This window comes from Anomaloglossus baeobatrachus, chromosome 7 (genome assembly GCF_048569485.1).
Source record: "Anomaloglossus baeobatrachus isolate aAnoBae1 chromosome 7, aAnoBae1.hap1, whole genome shotgun sequence".
NCBI lineage: Eukaryota > Metazoa > Chordata > Amphibia > Anura > Aromobatidae > Anomaloglossus > Anomaloglossus baeobatrachus.
Genome location: NC_134359.1, coordinates 178,827,570 through 178,849,268, shown reverse-complemented (window position 1 = coordinate 178,849,268; position 21,699 = coordinate 178,827,570). Strand labels below are relative to the sequence as shown.

Genomic DNA, 21,699 nt, shown 5'->3' with positions numbered 1-21,699 from the left:
TGAATTTTATAGAGTGCACAACAGTCTGTAATAGATAGCGGACACCATATTGCGTTTGGAGAGCCATCCAAGTGAGGTTTTATTTTTGCAGGACAAGTTGACATTTTTACTGGTACCATTTTCAGGCACATAACATTTTTGGATAATTTTTTATTCTCAATTTTGATAGCTAGAATTAATATAAAACAGCAATTTAGGAATTACCGTATTTTTCGCTTTATAAGATGTACTTTTGTTCCCCCAAATTTTGGGGGAAAGTAGGGGGTGCGTCTTATAATCCGAATATACGGATTATATACTGCAGGGTCCAGGGGAGGTGGGGGCCGCTCTGGAGCGGTGCTGGAGGCTGAGGGAGGCTGGTAGAGGCTGGTGAGCTGGTGAAGGCTGCAGCGTTAGATCTCCTGCTCCCGCTCTTATAGTATGCACAGCCGCTGTCCATCACCATGGTGCTGAAACCGCACCGCGGTGACGGGCTGGGGGAGCGGCGCATATTATATGTGCCTGAGCTCCCCTTTGATCGCATATGCCCCCCTGTGTTAGATATGGCCCCCATGCTGCTGCCCACAGTAAAATAAAAAACTCTTTACTTACCTCCTCCAGCGTGTCTCCCTCCTGCTGCTGTGATCATGCACGCAGAGATGTCACTCTGCTGTGCCGATCACATGACCGGCACCAAGAACCAGGAAGTGCAGGAGGCCAGAGCTCAACCGCACGGAGGGAGACACGAGGGAGGACAGTGCTGGAGCAGTTAAGGAAAGAGTTTATTTTACTAAAAGCAGCAGCATGGGGGCGATATCTAACACAGAGTGATGTGTGCCATCTACAGGGAGCCATGGGCAGCAATAGGGGCCGTGTGCCAGCCACAGGGGGCCATGTGCCAGCCATAGAGGATGTGTGCTAGCCATAGAGGACGTGTGCCAGCCATAGAGGACATGTGGCATCACTGGGGGCCGTGGCCAGCCACAGGGGGCCATGTGCCAGCCACAGGGGGCCGTGTGCCAGCCACAGGAAGCCGTGTGCCAGCCATAGAGGACGTGTGCCAGCCAAATGGGACGTGTGCCAGCCATAGGGGACATTTGGCATCACTGAGGGCCGAGTGCCAGCCATAGGGGCCGTGTACCAGCCATAGGGGATATGTGACATCACTGGGGGTTATGTGCCAGCCACAGGGGGCCATGTGCCAGCCACAGGGGGCCGTGTGCCAGCCACAGGGGGCCGTGTGCCAGCCATAGGGGCCGTGTGCCAGCCATAGAGGACGTGTGCCAGCCATAGGGGACGTGTGCCAGCCATAGGGGACATGTGCCAGCACAAGGGGGCTATATTCAATATAAGGTGGACATATCCAGATTAAGGGGGCTAATTTTAGTATGGGGGGGGCTATGAGGGACATATACCCTATATGATTTGTTAGACGGACACTGACATTATAAGACGGACTTCATTTATTAAAAAATTCTCTATTCTTTCACCAAATGTGGGGGTGCGTCTTATAATCAGGTGCGTCTTATAAAGCGAAAAATACGGTAGTTTTTGCAAATTTTTTTTATGCTGTTCACTGTTTGGTAAAAGTAACAACACAGGTTTATTCTTCAGGTCAATACGGTTACACCGATACAACGTTTTTTTTATGTTTTTTTCGCTTTTACACAATAAAAACTATTTAAAAAAAAAAAAAACAAATTGCGGCATTGCTGTATTCTCAGAGCTGTAACTTTTGTATTTTTCCGCTAATGGAGCTGGGTGGCAGCTTGTTTTTTACGTGATAAGATGTAGTTTTCAGTAATACCATTTTTGTATGTGTTCAACTATTTGATTGCGTTTTATTCCCCTTTTTTTTCTGCAGTAATATGACAAATCATTTTTTGATGCATTTTTTTTTAAACTGTTTACTGAAGGGTAAAATAGTGAGACAGTTTTATAGATCAGGTCGGGCCAGGCGTGGTGATACCTAATATGTGTACTCTTTTTTTTTTTTTGTTTATTTCTGTTTTTATATAAATAAATGTATTTTTTCGGTATAATTTTTCTGTCATTTTTCTTGTACATTTTGCAAGTTTTTTTTTTACTTTAATTTTTTTTTTCCAAAACGTTTTTTATTGATTTTTCAAATTTGTAAAAACATGACAAGTATCATTGCAAAAGAAGAACATTCGTCTGACAAAATGTGACATAGAGGTGGGTGATACCCAATTTGGAGTTCCATGTTGCTGTTCGATTTAAGATAGTATACAGTAACATTAAACCAAAACAGAGGTAATGAAATATAATATAACATATGCAATACAATTCGTTAAATCTCTGTGTCGTCCCTGAATGATTTCAATTTTGCTAGCGTGCCTTGGTATTCCCAACCGTCTCGTCTCCCCCTCCCGCCAGAGCCCCCTCCTAGGTGATTCTCAGTTTACCCAGGCTGTCCTGGATATCGCTCAGGATATACCACTCCGAGTGAACAAAAGGTGCCATCAGGTTAATTATTTCTCCCTGTGTGAATTGGCTTTCAATAAAATGTCTCCATCTCACAAAAAACTTGGCTGTCAACCCATCTTTATCCCTCTCCGCTTCTAGTTTTTCCCACTTCAGAAGGTTGTGTAGTTCGCCCACAACCTCCTTTATGGATGGGCCCTCCCTTTGAATCCAGTGTTTTAAGATGCAACGCTTAGCTATCATGGCTATGTCATGCGTTATTGCGTATTTCCTCTTTTCCTGCGTGCTCGGTCCTTCTCCTACTCCTCCCTCAAAGGAGTGGAAAATCCACACCATTAAGTCTAGTTTGCTGAAAATTCCCCATGTTGACTGGGCAAATAGTCTGACTTGGTTCCAGAACCTAGCGATTGTCTCACATTCCCATAGCCCATGCAGCATATCCGTTTTTTCTTTTTGACACTTAGGACACCACCTATCCCTACCTGGTATGTTGAAACCTATAATGGCCCTATGTAGAATTCTGAATTGAGTGTCTCTCCATCTCTCATTGGTAATATGTTTCTGCACTTGTACCCATCCTCTCAGTATATCATCCACCACTTCTTCCCTTCCCAATTGTTTCCCCCACGCTTTTAAAGTCCGACTATCCTCCCGTGAGATAAGCACCCCCTTAGCGATCGATAAATTTTAGAGACATTTATACTTGTTACATCACATTCCAGTAACTCATCAATCGAACTTCTGTTCAGCTCTCTTCCAACGACAACAAGGTCTCCTATTATTCCATGTTTCAATTGTTCATACTGGATGACATGTGAGCTATTAAGGTTGTACTTATCCAACACTTCCCGACCTGTCATCCACCTCCTGTCCTCCACATTCAAGACATCTATCATTCTCCTGACTCCCCTCTCTTTCCATCTAGTAAATAGCTTGCTTTCTCGTCCCAGGGGAAAATTTGGGAATGCCCAGGGGTTCAAGTACTTGGACACTTTCCATGAGAGCCCCAGTTTTTTCCTTACCGACTTCCATGTTAGCATGGTGTCTCGGAATATAATTGAGTTCCTTATGTGCCCTTCAACCCTGGATAGTGGGGAGTGCAGAATGGACGTCAGATCCCACGGTGACGCATATTTAATTTCCATCGCATGATCTGAGTGCCTACTCGTTCCTCTCACCCAATCAATTACATGCTTCATGATACATACAAGATTATACCCTTGGACATCTGGAAAGTTTAGACCTCCCTCCTCTGTTGACTTCATCAGCGTACGCAGCTTTATTCTGGGTTTCCTTCCCCTCCACAGAAATTCTGTATACGCGGAGTTGAGCTTATTCACATCCTTTAGTTTTAGCAATAGCGGGATTGTCTGGAAGGGATACAGCAGCCTAGGAAAGCTCATCATTTTTATCAGGTGGCATCTTGCCAGTAATGGAAGTGGCAGACCTTTCCATCCCTTTAATTGAACTATAATTTTCCTGATTAGCGGTCCATAGTTCAAGTTATAGATTGTTTCCACCGATCTTCCTATATGCACTCCCAGGTATTTAATTGAAGATTATGCTATAGGAATTCCACATAGACAGCCATCCCTTATTTGTCCCCCCATTGTCCCATGATGCCCCTTTAGGAACATGATCTCGCACTTTTTTTTGTTCAGTTTGAAACCGGAGAATGAGCCAAATTTTTCAATCAAGGCAAGAGTCTGTGGCAAATCCGCACCGGGGTCCCCATATAAAGTATGATGTCATCAGCAAAAAGCGCTGTCTTTACTTCTGAACCCCTTATCTTGATTCCTTTAAAGCTATTTTGTCCCTGTAGTATTCTTGACAACGGCTCGATTGCCAGGTTGAATAAAAGAGGAGATAATGGGCAGCCCTGTCTTGTTCCCTTCATCAAAGGGAACACGTCTGATAGAAAGCCCGGAGTGTGTACCCTAGCTCCCGAGTTGGCATAAAGGTTTCTAATGTAAAGTCTCATCTTGCCTACAATCCCTATGGCCTCCATTACCCTGTCTAACCACCTCCAATTTACATTATCAAACGCTTTTTCTGCGTCAAGTGTAACTAGGGCAGGTCTAGCCCCTCCCTCAGTGAGACCCAGTCTAACCGCGTCTACCACTAGAATTGTCTTTCGGATATTGGTAACGGCATTTCTCCCCTTAATAAACCCCACCTGGTGATTCGTAATGATCCTAGGTAAGATCTCGGCTAGTCTATTAGCCATGATCTTGGACATAATTTTTAAATCCTGATTTATGAGCGATATAGGTCTATAACTAGAGGGATCATCCAGGTCCTTGGTTCCCTTGGGGAGTAATTTAATATATGGAATTTTTGGGTATTTCCGCCCCTCCCAGGAAAGCATTAAAGACTGAGGTTAGATCCGGCGAGATCAGATCCTTCAGAGCCTTATAGAATTCACTATTGAAACCGTCAGGTCCCGGTGCCTTGTTGGTGTTAAGCTCCCCAATTGTTCTCGTCACCTCCTCTACTGTGATATCTGCGTTTAAGGCACTCAAATATTCCTCCGTCAAGCTAGGCATTTGGGCTTGTCTTAGCCACTCTGCCTCATCAGTCATGTCGTTATTCCCTGACCCATATAGTTTTCTATAGTAATCTCCCAACAGTTTATTAATGTCCTTAGGATCCGTAGTCACCTCTTCCCCCCTTTGTTTTCAGTTTAGAGATCACTGTCATCTTTCTGCTGCCCCTTGCCAGATTGGCCAACATCCTTCCCGCCTTGTTGCCAAACCTATGTAAGTCAACTTCCTTGTGCGACCAGAATAGTTGTTCCTTTTTTTTGGCCCATTCGTCAAATCCCTCTTTTGCCTCCAGCCATCTGCCTTTTGTCATGGGAGATCTATTTGTCACATAATTTGTATATGCTACCCGTACTGCTTCACTATGGAAATTATAATTCTCATTGGTTTTCCGTATGATCATGGCTGCGTACCCCACCAGACGGCCCCTTAGGACGGCTTTTGCCGTTTCCCAAAATATCACTGGGGACTCTCTATGTTCCTTATTGTCCTCTGCGAATTCTCCCCACCACTCCTGTAGCACCTTGTGGAAATGATCTTGCCTGAGAAGGAACGATGGGAATCTCCATATGATATCTGTACCTCTCCTGAATTTCTCTCTAATGCCCAATCTCACCGGACTATGATCAGAGATCACCATAATCTCTATCACACAATCTTGCGTTCCACTCAGTAAATCTTGCGAGATCCAGAACTGATCAATACGTGACCAGCTATCATGAGGGTGAGAGAAGTGTGTATACTCTCTGTCATGTGGGTGAGTTAGTCTCCAGATGTCTTTCAGTCCTACGTCTTCTAATGTTACATCCCTATTGTCTAAACTCCTGCCCACATTAGCTGTCCCCTCCTCGCCCCTCCTATCTTCAGCTGAGTCTGGGACGGTGTTAAAATCGCCTCCCACTATAATGTTAGCCTCCCCATCTGCTAATATGGTGGCCTTTATGTCATCATGGAATGTGATTTGTTGTGAATTTGGGCCATAGACATTATAAATACTGAGTTTACCCGCTGGACTAACGATTGTTAAGTGCTGCCACCTTCCATGGTCGTCTGCCTCATGTGCCACTACCTCATGACTGAATTGTTTATTTATTAGAATCATAGTGCCCGCTTTTCTACCTTGTGCCGCTGCCCCGTAAACGGTGCCCACCCAATGTTTCTTCATGCGGAAAAAATCCTCCCCCCCAAGTGGGTTTCCTGTAATAAGGCAATGTCTGTCTTTAGTCTTTTCAGATGTCTCAATATCATTGCTCGTTTGTTAGGTGATCTCAGCCCTTTAACATTCCACGTAGTTATCTGTATCATGTTTACCTGTGTATTCTGCTTTTACTACTCCCTCCCCTATGGGCCCCTGCATCAAGGAAGACGAGATGTTCGACACTAGAATCACAGTTGGTACCACAAAATCGACACTCCCTTTCCCCACCTTGCAAATATAACAAATACAACAAAAAGCATGTAACTGTAAAACATATTTTCCCTTCCGAGAAATCCACGGCGCTTTCCGCCACGTTGGTGAGCTCCCCTATTCCTAGCCAAAATATGTAGCTCCCTAATCACCCCCCAAAAAATATATGTTCTATCCCCGGACTAACTGGAATAAGCCTTTGAAAATTATGCAAAAATTAGCACAGTATGTCAAAACCTCAGCAAGATTCTCCAGTCCTACTTATCTCTGACTCCAGGTAGCCATCAGTCCGCCCAGAACAGGCCCACTTCATTTGAATTTGGATGATGTTCCTGGACAAAGGAGAAAAAGAAAAAAGGACCAAGGGGAGAGAAGATGGAGAAAGAAAGAAGAAGAAAAAAAAAAAAAAAAAAAAGAGGGGGGGGGGGAAGAGGACCCAGACTTTGGGATGTTTTCCTCTCTTTTCTCCCTTCCCCCTCCTCCTCTCACCTCCCCAACCCTCTCTTCGTAATGCATCCTCCTCAACGCCTCTTCCTGTTTGGGAAGAAAAAAAAAAAAAAACAGGCAAAAAAAGGAAAAACAATGAGCGAGTTCCAGTTCAGGTATCATGGTTTCTCTCCAAGGGTTGGTTCCTGTGTTCCGGGCGAGAATTATGTTGTCGACCCGGGCTTGGCCTCCTTTCCTCCCTGGTCTCGACTTGCTTTTGTCCCCCAAGATGTCCCACATCTCTTCCTGAGCTTGTGGGGGATCCTCTTCTATTATTCCCTTCTCCACTAGCTCCTTTTTCTTGCCTTTCTGACCTAGTTTTGTCGAGCTCTGCCATGAGAATGTTTTCTGCTTCTTTGTAGTCCTTGTAGTATAGAAACGAGCCATTGGGGTTTCTAACTTTCAGTGTAGCAGGGTATAATAGCTGGCACTTTACTTTTTTGTTGTACAGAAATGAGCAAATTTTGGTAAATTCTTTTCTCCTTCTGGATACTTCCGCTGAATAATCGCCAAAAATTAGCAGTCTGTTGCCTTGATATTGTAGTGGACGCTTTCGCTCTCTAAAGGCCCTCAATATTTCCTCCTTATGCTTATAATCAAGGTACTTGACAATCACCTGTCTGGCTCTTATCGGGGTATTCTTGTTTGAGTTGTGGCCCTCTCCCTTATTCGCCTCCTGGTGTCTCAGTGGACCCACTCTGTGGGCTCTTTCAACTCTGAATTTCGCCTTTATGCCCAGGGCCTGCGGTAGCTCCAACTCGCATATATTATCCAACTGTCCAATCGACACAGACTCTGGCAACCCGACTATACGTAGGTTGTTTCGTCTCGATCTGTTTTCCAAATCGTCCGCTTTATCCTTCAAGTATTCATTAGATTTTGCTAGAGCTGCTATTTGTGCTTGCATAGCCAGTATTGTCTCCTCGGAGTCAGATATTCTCTGCTCTGATTCTGCCAGTCTAGATGCATGGGCATTTATCTGTTTTTGCATATTAGCTAATGATGTTTGTATGGCTGCCTCAATAGCCACTTTAACCTCTTTTGACAAGTGTGATGTCACTTCTTCAGCCAGTTTTTTATAGTCCACATTAAGCTTTTGTGTGTACTTGTCTTGGCCTGCAGGTGGTGCTGTTTTCTTAGTTCTTTGTCTGGACTGGGCCACCACCTCCATCCCCCAATAGCTTGCAGGCTTGTGATGTTGGTGTAGTAGGCGGTTTTTTGTTTCCTTTGGAAGGGGTATTATTAATTCTTGCATTTGACTTCCTGTGAGTCTGAGTGGGATTAATCTCCCTGTGCTGTTTGTCAGTTTCATCCTCCAACACTGCTGTGTCTCTGAGCTGCCCTGCTTTGCTTGCATCTTCTCTCCCCTCTGCCTCCATATCCTCTTCATCCTCCCATTGCGATCCACCGTCATCAGTCCCCTGCATCCACTTCTCTCCTGCTGTGTCCTCCTGTGACTCCTTGCTCATATCTTCCTTATCTCCTGTCTCCTCGCTCATATCTCCCCTATCTCTCCCCCTCCAGCTCTGTGTTTGCTTTTCTGTGTCTCGCACCATGCACTCAGGCTCCTCCCCCATCAGGCTCGTAGGCGCCATTATCTTATCTTCTCCGCTGTCCATGTCAAAGCTTCTCCAGGCTCCCTCACCGCTCCCAGCACTTCTCAGGAGGTACCGTTCCATAGCTGGCTGCTTTAGGTAACCTCCTGTGCTGCTCTCTGTTTGGTGGCTCGTCCGGGGGGGTCTTTTTTTAGTCGGTTTCTGTGAGGGGTGGCAGGAGCTTCTCCTCTAAGCTTCCACTGCAGCCAGGACAGGATCCGGAAGTCTCTAATTTTTTTACCTAGTCCCCATCTGGAACTTTTCTTAGCCTGATCACTGGTATAATACTTTGCCATGCAGCAGCATAGTAATCCATTATAAAGGCAGTGTCATGCTGTACATCGCCTGTCAGACCCTGCTTCAGGCTGGGTCTGACAGGCCACCGTACATGGCAGACCCGGAGGTCATTATGTGACTTCCAGCTGTCATGACAACTCTCGGCTTTCCCATGATCATATGGCAGGACTACCGGAAGAGGTAAGAGAAGCACTCACTGCACATCACATAGAAGATCGCAAAGGGTTAACATCAACAGGACCTGATCTAATCAGGACCTGGTGAAGTCTTCGGGCATAAATATCGGTCTGCACTGGAAAACCCGGTGATTGCAGCATGCATGGTGTTGCGATCCCCTCCTGACTGCCAACCGTAAAAATGTCGGCTCTGCACAAAGCCCAGCAAAAAACGACGTATATTTACTGTAGGCGATTCTGAAGCGGTTCCTGAAGCCGGTGGTTGCTGAATGTCCAGGACCATTTTTTGGTCGTTCCTCTCCCGCTGTGAAGCACACATCGCTGTGTGTGACAGCGAGAGAGCAACGAACTGAATGTGCAGAGAGCCGGCTTCTGCGGACGCTGGTAACCAAGGTAAATATCGGGTAACCAAGCAAAGGCTTGGTTACCCGATATTTACCTTGGTTACCAGCGTCCGCAGCTTCTTGAAGCCAGCTGCCTGCTCCTTGCACACGTAGCCAAGGTACACATCGGGTAACTATAAGCAAAGCGGTTTGTGTTATGATCCGGAACCATGGAAGACAACAAACACATGGACTTATAGGAGCAATACTCCACGGAGAAAAAGCTGTGGAAAAACAAGCGCATAGGGTCTTACCCCAATATGTGAGGGGTGGGGGTGGGGGAGTGAAACTACTCACCAGATGTAGTTGTGAGAAGCCACAACTACTGTAATCGCATGTATCACACAATCCAAGGCTGCAGCCACCAAAACGGTAGATAACAGAGAGCACAAGAGAGTGGTGTTTTAATGCCGCGCCAATAGATCACTTCAGATGATGTTCAGACCAGTGTTACTTTATTGTTTTCCAGGTCGACACGGTGTTTCGGGGTGCTTGCCCCTCGTCAGTGCAAAGTATGGGGGTGTCTGATCTGGCTCATGAGAAAGCTATGTGGGGACCACGGGGGAACACTATTCTCCTTAAGGAGACTTTGCAAGCCAGTCTGGCTGCCAGGTAAGGGGACTTATAGCTGCAATGCCCCTCTGGGAAATATTCAAATTGTCTCTCCAGTAAAGGAGACAAACTCTAGCACAGCGCCACCTATTGGAAGTAGCGATCCTAAAAGTCACAAGTGGATTTTCAACAATCCTTTGAAATATGACTCAGGATATATAAGCCAGATCAGAATCCCAATTTGCAAGCACCCCGAAACACCGTGTCGACCTGGAAAACAATAAAGTAACACTGGTCTGAACATCATCTGAAGTGATCTATTGGCGCGGCATTAAAACACCACTCTCTTGTGCTCTCTGTTAGGAGCAATACTCCAAACATAGCTGCAGGGAGCTTTCCAGCTAAGCAACTGAGAGGGAAGATCCCTGCATGCAAATAAACTGAAAACAACCACAGCAAATGACAAACTCAGATAAGAACAAAAAGAACCAAACAAAAATAAAGAGCCAAGCACTTATCTGGGGTAGATGTGGTCTGGAGCAGGATGAAGCAGGCTGGTGAACAAAGAACAACTGACATCCGGCATAGCCTGCTATCAGACCAGGGCTTAAATAAGCAGAGAGTTAGCAATGGAAACGCCCATTGCTCAACACACCTGGTCTCTGTTCAAACCATTCCTGGCCACAAGAGGGAGCCTCACAGCAGCCAAAGCATAACTGACATTCACAACAGGTTTGCTTATTAACCCGATATGTACTCACTCTGGCTATGAGTGCAGAGAGCCAGAGCTAAGCGGTGTGCGCTGGTAACCAAGGAAAATATTGGGTAACCAAGCAAAGCACTTTGCTTGGTTACCCGATATTTACCTTAGTTACCAAGCGCAGCATCGCTTCCACGCGTCGCTGCTGGCTGGGGGCTGGTCACTCGTCGCTGGTGAGATCTGCCTGTTTGACAGCTCACCAGCGACCATGTAACAACGCAGCAGCGATCCTGATAAGGTCAGATCATCGTCGTGATCGCTGCTGCGTCGCTATGTGTGACCTAGGCTTAAGTCTGCTTGTCTTCAGCAAACTGTTTGCGGGCTTTTACTGGGATGAAAGCCATGCTGACCTATTTGATGCAGTGAGTAGCATATGGTCTGAGCACTGACAGGCTGACTCCCCCCAAACCCCTTTATCCTCTGCAAAAATACTAGCAGCTCTCATACGTCTATTTTGAAAAGACAACCTCTGGATATTATGTTGAGCATGTGCACTCAACTTCTTTGGTTGACCATGGCGTGGCCTGTTCTCAGTGGAACTGAATTAAACCGCTGTGTGGTCTTGGCCACTGTGCTTCAGCTCAGTTTTAGGGTGTTGGCTATTTTCTTATAGCCTAGGCCGCCTTTATGTAGAGCAACAATTATTTTTTTTAGATCCTCAGAGAATTCTTTGCCATGAGGTGCCATTTTAAACTTCCAGTGACCAGTATGAGAGAGTGTGTGAGCGATAATACCAAATGTAACACACCTGCAACCTTGTAACACCAACGAGTCACATCACACTAGGGAGGGAAAATGAGTAATTGGGCCCAATTTGGCCTAACATAGGGATGTACTCACTTTTGTTGCCAGCGGCTTTGACATTAATAGCTATGTGTTGAATTATTTAGAAGTCACACTAAATTTACACTGTTATACAAACTGTACACTGTCTACTTTACATTGTATCAAAGTGTCATATCTTCAGTGTTGTATCAAGAAAAGGTGTAATAAAATATTTACAAAAATGTGAGGGGTGTAATCACTTTTGTGATATACGGTTTTATCTAGAACTTACCGGAAGGATCAAAGTCCTGAAAGTAATCAGGGCAGTGCTGCTCAGATACATCTCCTGCTGCTGCATCACCCCAACATAACCAGCCATCCCATGTCCTATTACAAAACCGACCTGAGCAGAGTAGGAAGAAAAAGCAACATATAAATAAAGTTGAAATTTTACAATGTATACACAATGTTACATAATTTATTTGTTCATTAAGACCTTCAGGGGTTTCTGGTTTAAGACAAAATTTACATTTTGCTTATTTTTGAAGAATTTGATGGCTTCCAATCACCACCCCTCCTCTGTTCTTTCACTTAATACCAATAAAATTAAACGTACAGATGACCCCATGTATAATATTAACATGGCATGAGAGTAGTGTCTCTATTATGCGTAATGTTACCCAGATAATTTTAAAGTCTCCTTTTATATTCTCTTTTAGGCTTACCCACATAATCCATTCTACATTCACATGTGGCCTTATATATAACACCACATGTCTTGCAGTTGATGAAAGAATCGATGTTAATTTGTTCCCCTGTAACTTAAAAAACTTCCTTTTCCTTATGTCATTCAATACATCCTGTTGTCCTTAAGAGCAGCCACATTCGAAATTTTGGATTATTGTAATGGCTTTGTACAAGTCTGTCTTTGAGTAATCTTTCATTTTTATATGTGATAAGGAGATGATTACCCATCACATCTTTTAAATCCTCATCCACTGCAAGTGAAAGCAAATATTTTTCAAAAATGTACTGTTGTTTTTGAGCCATAACATCAAAAGTTGTTTAAAAACTTATCTTTTTGTAAGATTACATTATACACTATGTTAAAGGGAACCTGTCATCAGAAATTTAGCTTTAAACCTAAAAGTTTCCCCCCTCTGCAGCTCGTGGGCTGCATTCTAACAAGGTTCCTGTACTTTTTGTGGCCCCTTTTAAACCAAATTAAATACTTTATAAACTTGTACCTTTTGCTATGTAAATTTTGTAAATCGTCCATGGGGGCGGGCTCTCTGCTGACCGTTGCTGTTCCTCCAGCAGATTTACGCCGCCCCCCAACGCTGAATTTCATACCTCAGGACGCCGCCCCTGGTCCCGTGCATGCGCTGTGCAACTGTAGCGGGACTGTGCACTGTGTGACCGCTGGTGACGTTTTGCGCAGGCACGATGTTATGGGCGGCGCTGTGAGTGTCATCAGCAAGTGCCGCCCATAACCTCGTGACCGCACTTTCCCCTCTTCCTCCAGCGTTCTCCGCAAGCGCTTGCTGGCCAGATGATCCGACGTCACCTTTTTCCCATCTTGCCCTGCTGCAGGGTAAGATGGGAAGGAGGTGACGTCGGGTCATTTGGCCGGCGAGCGCTTGCGCAGAACGCTGGAGGCAGTGGGGGGAAAGCGCGTCCATGAGATTATGGGTGGGCACTTGCGATGCAAACACAGCGCCGCCCATAATCTCGTGCTTGTAACACACGTCACCAGCGATCCTGGAGTGGGCGGCACCTCGGGCGCAGTGGGCGGCGTCCTGATGGATGAAATGGAGCGTGGGGGGACGGCATCAATGTGCTGGAGGAACAGCAACGATCAGCAGAGAGCCCGCCCCCATGGACAATTTACAAAATTTACATAGGAAAAAGGTACAAAATTATAAAGTATTTAATTTGGTTTAAAAGGGGCCACAAAAAGTACAGGAACCTTGCTAGAATGCAGCCCAGGAGCTGCAGAGGGGGAAACTTTTAGGTTTCAAGCTAAATTTCTGATGACAGGTTCCCTTTAATAAAGTATTGTGCCATCTGACAAGTGAAGGGTTACTACATTTCTAGTTATGTTAGGAACCTTAAAGGAGTTGTCCAAGTTTGTGCTGAAAGTTTGCAGTCACTCTATGTGACTGCAGACTTCTGAATTCTCACAGCTCCCGCACTGCACACTGTCAAAATTCTCTGGTGCCGGTGGAAAGAATGGGAGGTCATGAAGCCGCAAGTATTTAACTTGTATACATACTGTCACATGCCAACTAGACATGCGCGGCCTTACTCAACACAACAGAAATAATCAAGGCTAGACACGTCTAGTCAGAATGTGGCACAGTTTGCAAACCGCTGTCACGGGGTGGCAGGGGATAACACAGGACCGGGGATCCTAAACTGGCCCTCAGACTAGAGGGTGCTATCTGGCCCTGATCCAAGGGATACGACTGATAGCGATGATGGCTAGGCGCCTTCCTACCCCTGCTCCTAACCAGCCCTGATTTAGTATACCCTCACTCTCTCCCTACCGCGGGTGGGGAGGGAGGGGACAGGAGCGTGTAAGCAACAGCAGTGATAGACAAGCAGGGGAAACCAAAACTATCACACAGCATGCTCACATAGAGCAATCAGACAACAAGTGATAAGGAGGAAAACTAAAGCAGGAGGAAATAACCAGACACAGAGGGTAATCCACAGCACAAAAAGCAACATGCAGTAAATCATCAGACTAGAAAACAACACCACACGGACTGGTGTAGCAGAAAGCTATAGTTGGCATAGGAAGACAAATTTGTACATCTTAAAAAGGCGGGGAGTACTTGTGATAGGTCTCCTTCAAAATGTGATCCAAAAGGAAACCAGCAGGCTAGCAGAAATTAACTACTGTCAGTCCGATCACTAATGAGCACACAGCTGGTCGACCCCAGAGCCTGCCTGTGCAACTCTGAAGCACCAGAGAAAGTACACTGAGGAGTGTCAGAGTCTGTGGTCTGAACAGGGTATGATGCCACCATAACACCAGGCAAGTTTGGAGCAAAACATTATGTGACAGTCGCATACTTGTGTTCACTCTTACTGCCATCATGGGAAAATCCTAAAAGTTCTCAGTGTGTGTGCTGTAAGAATTCAGAAACCTGCAGTCACCTAGTGACTGTAGACGTTAATTACAAATTTAGACAAGCCCTGTAAGTATAAATTTAAGCACTGTAGAATGCCCAGTCCTAACAGTAAGTAATATACTCCCTGTCAGTATTTGGCTGCGCTTGCTATTTCCAGCAGTCATTACATGGCCACGTACTCCAATTAAATGTGAATTTTATACTTATGACCACGTGACAGCTAGTTTTTCTTCCTGCTTCTCTAATTGAAAGAACATTAAGAGAATTAGGAAGCGCAGCTAGTCGGAACGTGACTAAAGCTGGTGTCACACATAACGACGACGACAACGACGTCGCTGCTACGTCACCATTTTCTGTGACGTTGCAGCGACGTCCCGTCGCTGTCACTGTGTGTGACATCCAGCAACGACCTGGCCCCTGCTGTGAGGTCGCCGGTCGTTGCTGAATGTCCAGCTTCATTTTTTGGTCGTCACTCTCCCGCTGTGACACACACATCGCTGTGTGTGACAGCGAGAGAGCGACGAAATGAAGCGATCAGGAGCCGGCACTGGCAGCTGCGGTAAGCTGTAACCAGCGTAAACATCGGGTAACCAAGGGAAGACCTTTCCCTGGTTACCCGATGTTTACGCTGGTTACCAGCCTCCGCTCTTGCTGCCAGTGCCGGCTCCTGCACTGTGACATGTGGCTGCAGTATGCATCGGGTAATTAACCCGATGTGTACTGTAGCAAGGAGAGCAAGGAGACAGCGCTAAGCAGTGCGCGCGGCTCCCTGCTCTCTGCACTGTGACATGTAGCTGCAGCACACATCGGGTTAATTAACCCGATGTGTACTGTACCTAGGAGAGCAAGGAGCCAGCGCTAAGCGCGGCTCCCTGCTCTCTGCACATGTAGCACAGCGACGTTATGATCGCTGCTTCTGCTGTGTTTGACAGCTAAGCAGCGATCATAACAGCGACTTACAAGGTCGCTGTTACGTCACCGAAAATGGTGACGTAACAGCGACGTCGTTGTCGCTGTCGCTTAGTGTGACACCAGCTTAAGTGTGCAAACTGGATATGACTGAGCGGTCACATGATGTCTATCTACTCTAACCACTTTCTAAACTTTTCTATACTTTTTTAATGGTTTTGTACTCTACACAGTAACTTGCTGGGATAAATCAATTACGGTTTTCCTTCATATAGATATACGTACTGTGGTATAGGATTATTCACAGTTTTCTACTCTGAGGTTTTTTTGGGTGTTTTTTGTTCTGTGTGTCTTTATGGTCATAGTCACTGTACTGTTTTTTAAAGTATGAGATAAAAAAGTTATGTTTTTTTTTTTTTTTTAAAAAAGTGTAATTTTTTAAATTAAATTTTGTATGAATTTTACAAACAACATGCACAGAAGACAAGGCAGTGTAATACAATAGGCATATAAGAATCAATAAAAATAAAATAATGATCTGGAGTAGGCCTCTCAGTGACTTGAGGGACGAAGAGGGAAAATGCACAGAATCTTGAGAAAAACAAGAATAGCAAATCACATAGGATCATGAAGAAATACTGTAGAACTAGAATAACTTCTTATATGAAAAAAACTATAAAGATGCATACACTGCTAACAATACAGATTACAAAGGACCAAGACACAAAAGAAGGATGGGGAGGTGTGGCGAAGAGAAGAAGCTATGAGTTGTTGCTCTCAGTAATAATCCAAAGGTGCCCAAATTATCTCAAGAGAGACAACCCTTGTATTCAGTATGGCAGTCATGTGTTCCATGTGATGAATATCACAGATTCTTCGGAGATCAGGGAAGAACCTGCTTCCAAACAATAAATGCAAGAGCAGTTTGGATGACTTTTTACTAATATCTTTAGAAGAAATGTTGAGGAGATAGCTCTATGGATCTAAGGCAACCTCTGTAGATAACACAGCCTGAATCACAGACTTGACTTTCACTGAAATGAGGTCAATTTTGGACATGATCAGAAGTTGTATGTTAGAGAACCCATTGAAGGACCTGTCACAGCACCAGCAGACATCTGGAATTTTGGGATATATCTTATGGTTGAGTACTGGGGTATGATACCAAAACATACGAATCTTGTATTGGTTTTCTTTACATAAGGTAACATATTGAAGTTTTAGCTTCTTTATGCCAGTCTGCCGAAGCTGGGGTGACAGCTCTCTACCCAGGAAGGATTCCCATGTAGTAATATATGAGTGTATAACAATTGAGTTGATGTTGAGTTTAAGGAAAGCTATTTATGCTAGAAATATCAGGTATCTGTAGATGCACCTCTCCTACAAAGTTTTTCAATATAATTTGGGGATGAGACCTTAGAGGAGGCAAAGAAAGATAATGCTAAATGTTCGATCTGCATGTATTTGAAAAATTTACGGTTGGAAAAAGGATAATTAGATTTGATATGTTCAAATGTGTGCAATTCCAGTTAATCAGATCTGCAAACCTAAACAGACCAGCCGAAATCCACAGGTAGGCCATTTATGATTCCAGGCTATTTGGTAGTAAAAGTTTGTAGATAAAGTTTGTCATAGAAGAATTTAAAGACAAAAGGTTAAAAGTCTACTGCAGAAGAGCCAGATATCTCTATCAAACTGTATTGGTCCCAGAAGCGGAATAGATATGTTAGGGGGAATGGGCAGATTATAGAAAGGCATTTGGATAAATAGGCACTAACCATAAGCCCACAGGGAGGCCCAAGATATGATCCTTCTTAGGTGAGCAACCCAATAGTATTTTATAATGTCCGTAACTGACAGATCGCCTGAAAACTACTAGTGGTAAGTATTTGGTTAGAAAATCTACAACATTTGCCGTTCCAAATTAATCTCATTATACCGGCTCAAAGGAACCTAACTTGCCCTAAAGTGACTTTCAAAGTAAAGGTCTCAATAAAATATTGTACTTTAGGGAGAAGTGACACTTTTACCGCTGATATATGACCTAAAATGGAAACTGAGAGAAGCCAATAGTTTTTTTCAAATCTTTAAAGAGAGAAGGATAATTGTTGGGGTGTAAGGTTTTGTATGAGGAAGTTAGATTGATCCCCAGGTACTTGGCAGCCTCTGCTATCCAAGGGTGTTTGTAATTTATTTTCAGGTGATCCAATACCTCTCCTGGAATGCTGTATGGAAGTGCTTCAGTTTTGGAAAAATTAATTTTTTACCCCAACAAGAGACGAAAATCCAGGAGGCCAATCTTAAGGTTAGGTAACATTATATAACATTATATGTAATTAAGTAAGAGTTAATAGGAACTCATCCGCTAAAAGTAATGTTTAACTGCAACCCTTGAAATATAGGCATTTTGTCTAGTAGGTGTTAATGGTTCGATATGCAAAGCAAACAAACATAGAAAGCAGGCATCCCTGTCTAAATCCATTTGCCATTTTAAAAGGTATGGAAAATACAATGAAGACCTTTAATAGACATGGAGGGTGATTTATAGAGGGCTTCTATTTCATTTAAAAAGGTCTCTGATATCACAAACGTTTTTGACTGTTTCAAACATAAAAGACGAATTGCAGTGATCAAAGGCCTTCTCTGCATCAAGACTGAGGATAAGAACTTGATTTTTAATGTCTGTCCACCACATCTACCAGTTCTACCACCTTCCAAGTGTTGTCAATCCCTTGGCAGAATGGGACAAACCCGACTTGTTCCTTATGGATTAGCTGTAGGAGCCAATTGTTAAGTCTACTGGCTAAGGCAAGAAAAGATCTTTAAATCCGAGTTGGGGAGAGCAATGGGTCTATATTTGCAAGTCAAAAGGATCCTTATCTGGTTTAGGGATAAGCATTGAATAGGAATGAGATAATATTATTATTATTAATAATTATTATAGCGCCATTTATTCCATGGTGCTTTACAAGTGAAAGAGGGCATACATACAACAATCTAACAGTACAAAACAGACTGATACAGGAGGAGAAAGGACCCTGCCCGCGAGGGCTCACAGTCTACAAGGAATGGGTGATGGTACAATAGGTGAGGACAGAGCTGGTTGCGCAGTGATGTACTGGACTGAGGGTTATTGTAGGTTGTAGGCTTGTTGGAAGAGATGGGTCTTGAGGTTCCTCTTGAAGCTTTCCACGGTAGGGGAGAGTCTGATATGCTAAGATAGAGCGTTTCAGAGTATGGGGAAGGCACGGGAGAAATCTTGTACACGATTGTGGGAAGAGGAGATAAGAGAGGAGTAGAGAAGGAGATCTTGTGAGGAACTGAGGTTGCGTGCAGGTAGGTACTGGGAGACTAGGTCACAGATGTAAGGAGGAGCAGGTTGTGGATGGCTTTGTATGTCATGGTTAATGTTTTGAACTGGAGTCGTTGGGCGATGGGAAGCCAGTGAAGGGATTTGCAGAGTGGCGAGGCTGGGGAATAGCAAGGGGAGATGTGGATTAAGCGGGCCGCAGAGTTTAGGATAGATTGGAGGGGTGCAAGAGTGTTGGAAGGGAGGCCAGAGAGCAGGAGGTTGCAGTAGTTGAGGAGATGATGAGGGCATGCACTAATGTTTTTGCTGATTCTTGGTTAAGGAAAGCACGGAACCGGGAGATATTTTTGAGTTGTAGTCTGCATGAGGTGCAGAGGGCTTGGATGTGTGGCTTGAAGGATAGAGCAGAGTCGATGGTTACTCCAAGGCTACGAGCTTGTGAGACTGGGGAGAGTGAGCAACCATCAAGTTTGATGGAAATGCTTGTTGGAGGAGATGAGTGAGGAGGAGGAAAGACAATGAACTCTGTTTTGTCCATGTTAAGCTTTAGGAATCGCTCAGAGAAGGATGAAATAGCAGACAAACATTGTGGAATTGTGGATAGTAGAGAGGTAATGTCAGATCCAGAGAGGCAGATCTGTGTGTCATCGAAATAGAGATGATACTGAAAGCCGTGGAACTCTATGAGCTGTCCCAGGCCGAAGATGTAGATGGAGAACCGCAGGTGTGAACTGAGCCTTGGGGGACACGACAGATAGGGGGCGAGATGACAAAGTGGTGTGAGAATGGGAGACGCTGAAAGTTCGGTCGGTTAGGTATGAGGAGATCCAAGATAGGGCCAAGTCTGTGATGCCCATAGATGAGAGAATCTGTAGTAGGAGGGAATGGTTTACTGTGTCGAAGGCAGAGGACTGGTCCAGGAGGAGGAGGATAGAGTAGTGTCGCTTGGCTTTGGCGGTTAGTAGATCATTGGTGACTTTGGTTAGGGCAGTTTCAGTAGAGTGATGTGGTCGGAAGCCAGGTTGTAGCTGGTCAAAGAGGGAGCAGGAGGAGAGGTAGAAACCAGATAGAGCTTCTGGGATAGGTGTGCCTGTTAGGAAGGAGTTGAACAACATATTTATGTGTGGTAATAGCTCTTCAGAAAAAGTTTTAAAATATAAGTAGGTTGACTTCCGGTTCCTGTCCTGGCTGAGGTGGAAGCCTAGAGGAGAAGCTCCTGCCACCCCTCACAGAAACCGACTAAAAACAGACCCCCCGGACGAGCCACCAAACAGAGAGCAGCACAGGAGGTTACCTAAAGCAGACAGCTATGGAACGGTACCTCCTGAGAAGCTCTGGGAGCGGTGAGTCAGCCTGGAGAAGCTTTGATATGGACAGGGGAGAAGATAAGATAATGGCGCCGAGCCTGATGGGGGAGGAGCCTGAACGCATGGTGCGAGACTCAGAAAAGCAAACACAGAGCTGGAAGGGGAGAGATAAGGGAGATATGAGCGAGGAGACAGGAGATAAGGAAGATATGAGCGAGGAGTCACAGGAGGACACAGCAGGAGAGAGGTGGATGCAGGGGACTGATGACAGTGGATCGCAATGGGAGGATGAAGGAGATATGGAGGCAGAGGGGAGAGAAGATGCAGGCAAAGCAGGGCAGCTCAGAGGCACAGCAGTGTTGGAGGATGAAACTGACAAACAGCACAGGGAGATTAATCCCACTCAGACTCACAGGAAGTCAAATGCAAGAATTCATAGTACCCCTTCCAAAGGAAACAAAAAACAGCCTACTACACCAACATCACAAGCCTGCAAGCTATTGGGGGATGGAGGTGGTGGCCCAGTCCAGACAAAGAGAACTAAGAAAACAGCACCACCTGCAGGCCAAGACAAGTATACACAAAAGCTTAATGTGGATTATAAAAAACTGGCTGAAGAAGTGACATCACACTTGTCAAAAGAGGTTAAAGTGGCTATTGAGGCAGCCATACAAACATCATTAGCTAATATGCAAAAACAGATAAATGCCCATGCCTCTAGACTGGCAGAATCAGAGCAGAGAATATCTGACTCCGAGGAGACAATACTGGCTATGCAAGCACAAATAGCAGCTCTAGCAAAATCTAATGAATACTTGAAGGATAAAGCGGACGATTTGGAAAACAGATCGAGACGAAACAACCTACGTATAGTCGGGTTGCCAGAGTCTGTGTCGATTGGACAGTTGGATAATATATGCGAGTTGGAGCTACCGCAGGCCCTGGGCATAAAGGCGAAATTCAGAGTTGAAAGAGCCCACAGAGTGGGTCCACTGAGACACCAGGAGGCGAATAAGGGAGAGGGCCAAAACTCAAACAAGAATACCCCGATAAGAGCCAGGCAGGTGATTGTCAAATACCTTGATTATAAGCATAAGGAGGAAATATTGAGGGCCTTTAGAGAACGAAAGCGTCCACTACAATATCAAGGCAACAGACTGCTAATTTTTGGGGATTATTCAGCGGAAGTATCCAGAAGGAGAAAAGAATTTGCCAAAATTTGCTCATTTCTGTACAACAAAAAAGTAAAGTGCCAGCTATTATACCCTGCTACACTGAAAGTTAGAAACCCCAATGGCTCGTTTGTATACTACAAGGACTACAAAGAAGCAGAAAACATTCTCATGGCAGAGCTCAACAAGACTAGGTCAGAAAGGCAAGAAAAAGGAGCTAGTGGAGAAGGGAATAATAGAAGAGGATCCCCCACAAGCTCAGGAAGAGATGTGGGACGTCTTGGGCGACAAAAGCAAGTCGAGACCAGGGAGGAAAGGAGGCCAAGCCCGGGTCGACAGCATAATTCTCGCCTGGAACACAGGACCCAACCCTTGGAGAGAAACCATGATACCTGAACTGGAACTCGCTCATTGTTTTTCCTTTTTTTGCCTGTTTTTTTTTTGTTTTTTTTTTTTCTCTTACCAAACAGGG

The 21,699-nt window shown here is 44.8% G+C and overlaps 1 protein-coding gene across 1 annotated transcript in view; it reads right to left on the bottom strand.

Moving 5' to 3' along the window:
* CALCRL (calcitonin receptor like receptor) overlaps positions 1–21,699 on the bottom strand; it is a 353,836-nt gene that overhangs the window by 157,305 nt on the left and 174,832 nt on the right. The window contains exon 4 of the mRNA XM_075317814.1: positions 11,682–11,792. Within this exon, the coding sequence (XP_075173929.1) occupies positions 11,682–11,792 (111 nt within the window). The remainder of the gene's footprint in view (positions 1–11,681; positions 11,793–21,699) is intronic.